General features: G+C 44.2%; 1 protein-coding gene across 1 annotated transcript; it reads right to left on the reverse strand.

Moving 5' to 3' along the window:
- Positions 1 to 238: 238 nt before the first annotated feature.
- Positions 239 to 3,759, reverse strand: LOC119352793 (putative disease resistance protein RGA1). The gene has a single exon (XM_037619378.1). It carries the CDS (start codon positions 3,752 to 3,754, stop codon positions 392 to 394), a length of 3,363 nt encoding a protein of 1,120 aa, XP_037475275.1. The 5' UTR covers positions 3,755 to 3,759; the 3' UTR covers positions 239 to 391.
- Between the last annotated feature and the right edge of the window lie 1,880 nt (positions 3,760 to 5,639).

The following is a 5,639-nucleotide window of genomic DNA, read 5'->3' on the forward strand; positions in this document are numbered from 1 at the left end:
TGGACGGGGTCTGTGCACCGGATGGCGAAGGATTGTCGGGCGTCGAACAGGGATAAATCTTTGAGGCAATGAGCCAAGATACTGCATGTAATCAAACAGTTATGTTTTGTTCATTTTTGTATGACTGTTGCCACTTTGCTATAAGATGACCCGGGATTTACCCTCATTTCAGCCAAAAAAGGACTGCTCTGCTGCAAATGAACCAAATTTTCTGCAATGTCCGAGATTTCATCAGGGCATGTACAATGAGCAACATAAGGTGAACAATTCAATCACACTGGATTGCGAAGAGCATTTGAGTTGCCATCTCTCCCTACAGTTAAACGTCCGATGAACTTATGGAAACACATAAAAAAGTTACAACCGGAAATACTGTCATTGAACCAACACACTATGTACAATTGCCAATTGTAAGCTTCTCAACGTAATGCCCTTTCATGTTTCCTGATTGCTTGGTCAACTCCGGGTGGCACCTAGTAATATGGAGTGTTTCCAATGAGGACGGCAGACCACACATCGGTAAAGATTGGAGCTCTGAGCAGTGTGATATTCTCAGCACTTTGAGCGATGAAAGGCTCCTAAAGTTCAACGGAAATGATGTTGCAGTCACTTTAGGACATCTCTCGATGACCAAATATTTTAGTGAATCAAAAAACTGCAATGAGGATAGAGACTGCAAGAACTGGCAGTTGCGTACAGACAAATCCGTGAGCATTGTGCTAACCCCAACTATTTCCAATGCTGGAAGAGATGTTAAGTTAGGCAGGTCAATTATCTCCAACGAGGAAAGACAAGGCAGAGGCTGGAGAAACCTGCTAAAGTTATAGTCAGTGAAATTGCATCGACGAAGCTGAAGCCTCTGTAGAGAAACAAGGGACCCTATTTCTTCGGTAGCAACGACTTGTTCAGCACCAGTTATGTTTAAGGCTGCAACAACCTTTAGATGTTGCTTATGGAGTAACCCGTTGAAGTGGCCAGAAGTTGTGCAAACATCCAGTTGGAGCTTCTCTGAATCTGAAGAAAAAGGCACAAGCCTCATGTATGGCATGAAGCATGTACGCTCAATGGTAACTTCACGAGTAGTTGCGGAGAAGGGAGGAATTCCGACCAGTTCTGGACAATCCACTATAATCAATCTTTCAAGGCATGGAAATGAGATCTTGTCCTCTGTGCCAACCCACTCACGCAACTTTGGGAAGTCATCAAATTCAAGGACACTTAGAGATGGAAATGCCACATCACCGTTGCCATAAAACTCATGTCCAATTCGGTCAACTGCACATAGCTCCTTCATGTGTAAATATCTGAGTGATCCCAAATTTCCCAATGGAGGAAGGATTCCCAAACTCCTGCAATTGATAAGGTGCAAAGAGTGCACTTGCTGCAATGACAATAGCCAACTGGGAGCTTTGGTGCCACAATACCTTCGTATATGAAGTACCTTTATGTCTTGATGCGGCTTTAAGCCTTCAAGTACCTCCACGTCAGCATGAGGAGGGTTATTCCTACTAGCAAAGCTCCATTCTAAATTTAGAGAATTAAGATGTGTTTTCTTATTCAACTCAGCTTTGCATGCTTCTTCATAGCTTGAAACATTTTCTAGTTTTTTTATTTTTAGTAGCCCACGAAGACCATTGATGTTCCTCAACTCTTCTAGTTTATGCCCTTCCCTCTTCTCAATGTGGAGCTCAAGTGATCCCTGAAGATTTGCTAGCCGACCAATGCCCACCAATCCTGCAGTATACTTTGTCTCAACAATAAGGTGCCGCAGATTGACTAGCATAATAATGCTAGCAGGAAGCTTCTCGAGGGAACATTCCCCGGTGAAGCGCAATGTTTGCAGGTGCCAAAGCCTGCCAATTGACTCAGGAAGCCTCTGGATGGAGCCATGGATGGAGAGGTAACGGAGGTGCAATAAGTCATTAATGCAATTGGGCAACTCTTCAGAGTTATAGCAACTAAGATCAAGAACATGCAAATGTTTTGACTTTGCCAGGATACCTTTTAAATTCACCGCAAAATCTTCTTGGAAGCAACTGGAGGAGGATGAAAGTGATGGTTGGATTAACAAGGTGCGCAACTTTTCTAGCCCGGAAAAGTTTGTGAGGCCAGGTAAACTGTTCATGGTGACAGACAAATGGCGCACTGTTGATGGGATGTCAAAATTCATGCCATCATCAATACGGAAGCACTCCTCCTCCACATCAGACTTTGCAAGTTCATGGAGTAGGCCATGCACCAAGTAATAAGTCTTGTGTCCAATGTTGATTTCCTGAAAAAATGAGCGTGAAAGGAGCTGATCAAAATATTCTCTAGCTATGTCTTCCATCCTTTTCTCAGCCCTGCCCTGTGGATGTACAAAACCCTCCGCAATCCAAAGGCGGGACAAATGTGTTGGATCAAACTTATAGTCCTCTGGAAACAAACTGCAATATGTGAAGCATCGCTTGAGGTGTCCAGGCAAGTTCTTATAGCTCAAGAGTAGGGCAGAGAAAACAGTGCCATCCTGTAACCCTGTTTCAAGGATATTTCTCCAGTGCGCTTTGCTCCTTGTTTCTCCTAGCAACCCTCCCACCAGCTTGGCAGCCAAAGGTGATCCATTGGTTTTTGTAGCAATTTCCTTTCCAATCAACTGCAGATCTGGATGGACATTCTCGTCATCAATGGGAAAAGCATGTTCCTTGAGCAGGGACCAGCAGTCATCGGTATCCAACGGATTTACAGTGTACACCTGCGAGGAACCCAATATGTGAGGTACCATGCGAGAAGTCACCAAAATTCTGCTTCTGCTATCTGCTGAAAGAAGAGGAGTGAGGATGCCCAGTAAGATTTCATCCTTACTGTTGCATACATCATCTAGAACAATCAGGCATATCTTGGATGCCATAAATTGACGAAGCTCGGACCGAAGCACTTGAAAATCCACCATCTTATTCTCATCAGATCCAACCCAAGATGGTTGGGCCGATCTTAAAATCTCTGTTGCGAGCTCCATTTGGTTGGAGACACTGGAAGCTGACACCCAACATCTGACATCAAAATGCTTCCTGACGCTTTCATCATTGAATACCATCTGAGCGAGTGTTGTCTTCCCAATTCCTCCATCACCAACAAGAGAGACCATTATCTCCGGTGTGGCCTCGCCGCATGACCGGATGAGCATCCGCACGACCTCATCCCTCTCCCTGTCGCGCCCATACACCACCGTCTGACGAGTGTCGCTGACGGAACCAAGCGACGATGGCGGTGGACTGGAAAACTGGCCTTGGCCCTTGTCTAGGAGAGGGACAAGCCTGCGAGCTTTCTCATTCACAGCTTTGATCTCCCTGATGATCCTGTTTGGATTGGAGCGGTTCCATCGACACCTCAGAGCAAGAAGCAGCTTGAACAGATGATTGAGAATCTTGTTACGTGGAACAAGGTTAGATTGAAGCCTGTGGTACTCAATCTTGTCTTGAATCACTTCGATGGAGTAGGTGGCGTCTCTTGCCTGCTGTGCCGGTGCCCCATGTCGTGGATCGGCGACGGCAGAGATGAACCAGATCTGGAGCATATTGGTCTTGAGCAACTCCAGCTCGGTGGCGACGACCTTGATCCACCTTGGCACCCATTTCCAATGGCCCTGGTCAAGCGATTGGATCTCCTCGGCAAGTCCCTCCATGGCCCGGGCAACCGAGTCGACCAGCTTCGGGGCCTCCGCCAGACTAGAAGGATCCAAACCGGATGTCGCGTCGCCCTTTGTGAACTTCATCATGGGATCACCTGGGTTCGAATCAAGGAAAATGAAAATCTTGATTATTAAATAAGAGAAGGGGTTTGCTAAAACTCAGTCGACTGAGTTTTAACAAAGTCTCAGTCGACTGAGTTTTAACAAAGTCTCAGTCGATTGTCTCACCATTAGATCAACAATGCTTTATGATTCCTACAACATTTGTTTATCTTATGTTTAATCAGCCGGCCGACCTGTGCTTTCTTTTTCTTTGCGTGGGATAGGGACGCGTGCATCATGGGTTGGGTGCAGCTGCCAGGTGAGCTTTTTCTTTGTATTTGTGGGGCTTTTTTGTTTGATTTGTTTTCACTTATCTATATCCTCGCTTTTTTATTTTTCTAGTTAGTGTTTTTTAACTTTTTTTGTGTGTGTTGCTTGTGACATTGTTTTTTTGCATTCTTATTTACAGTATTTTTTGTTTTTATTTCCTTTTTTTAAAACTTTTTTCCTATCAACGACAAGATTCTTTCTATCCTTTTATTTTTTATATATAATATTTTTTTTTAAATTTGAAAATAGTGCCCTCCATTTGCACAATTGCCTCTGTACTGCAATTGCATGTCTGTAACTACTATTAACACTCAATAGTGTTTTGTCAAGGAGGGGATAGTTGGATGTCTACCACAACACATGCTATTACATTAGTCGCCTCCACCTGCAACTACATGTATTCAATGCGATTGTAGCTTCGTGGTGTTTCGTTGGGAGGATGCAGTTGCATGTCTATAAGGGCATGCAACTGCAAGCGTCACCCGTGACTGCACCTCTGTGGTGTTTTTATCGGGGGAGGGAGAGTTGCATGTCTACCATTAGGCATGCAATTGCAAGGGTCGCCCCTGACAACAACTGTATGTCTTCAGCATGATGACAACTAGGTGATGTTTTTGTCCGGACAAAGAGGAGTTGCATGTCCGCTACTGGGCACACAATTGCAAGTGTCGCCTCGATTGTAACTGCATGTCTTCAACGCGACCGCAACTCTGTGATATTTTTGTCAAGAGGAGGGGAGAAGTTGCATGTCCTCCACTAGTCACCCAACTACAATTGTTGCCCTCGACTGCAACTGCATGTCTAGACAAACAACTCCAAGTGCCGCCCCTAACTGCAACTGTATGTCTTCAACGAGACTGCAATTTTGGGAAGCTTTTATGTTTTGTCGCGGGAAGAGCGAATATGCATATCTGCCACTAGATGCGCAATTGCAAGTGTGAACCCCGACTGCAACTACATGTCTTTAACATGACTTCATGGAGGTTTTGTGTTTTGTCAGGGAACGGGTGAATATCCATATATGGCACTAGGTGCACAACCGCAACTGCCAACGCCGACTGCAAATGCATGTCTTCAACGCGATTGCAACTTGAAACAGATTATGCATTTTGTCGAGGAAAGGGCGAATATACATATTTGCCACTAGGTGCGCAACTACAAGTGTCAACCCCGACTGCAACTACATGTCTTCAACAACTTGGGAAGGATTTTGTGTTTTGTCAGGGGAAGGGGGAATTTGCATATCTACCACCAGATACGCAACTACAAGTGTTACCCCCGACTCCAACTGCATGTCTTCAACACAATTATAACCTGGGGTCGGAAATATTTTATTTTATATTTTTGCCACCATGCCATACGAAGGCGAAATTTGAAGAATAGATTTTTTTTTACAAATTAGGAATATCATTTTATCATCATGGGGACACAATATCAATGAGGTGAAAATAAAAGGAAGCAATACAAAACAGAAAAAAGAAAGTAAAATGAAAAAAATGCGTGACCAAATGAGAGACGAACAACTAGCAGAAAAAAATGGCAAGTGCAGGTTGTCCAAACATTATTGAGGGGTGTCCGAACATTATTAGTAGAGAAAAAC

This window comes from Triticum dicoccoides, chromosome 2A (assembly GCF_002162155.2).
Source record: "Triticum dicoccoides isolate Atlit2015 ecotype Zavitan chromosome 2A, WEW_v2.0, whole genome shotgun sequence".
NCBI lineage: Eukaryota > Viridiplantae > Streptophyta > Magnoliopsida > Poales > Poaceae > Triticum > Triticum dicoccoides.

Bases quoted from the DNA above. Each gene is read 5' to 3' on its own strand.
- LOC119352793 (XM_037619378.1), bottom strand. From the start codon at position 3,754: ATGATGAAGTTCACAAAGGGCGACGCGACATCCGGTTTGGATCCTTCT.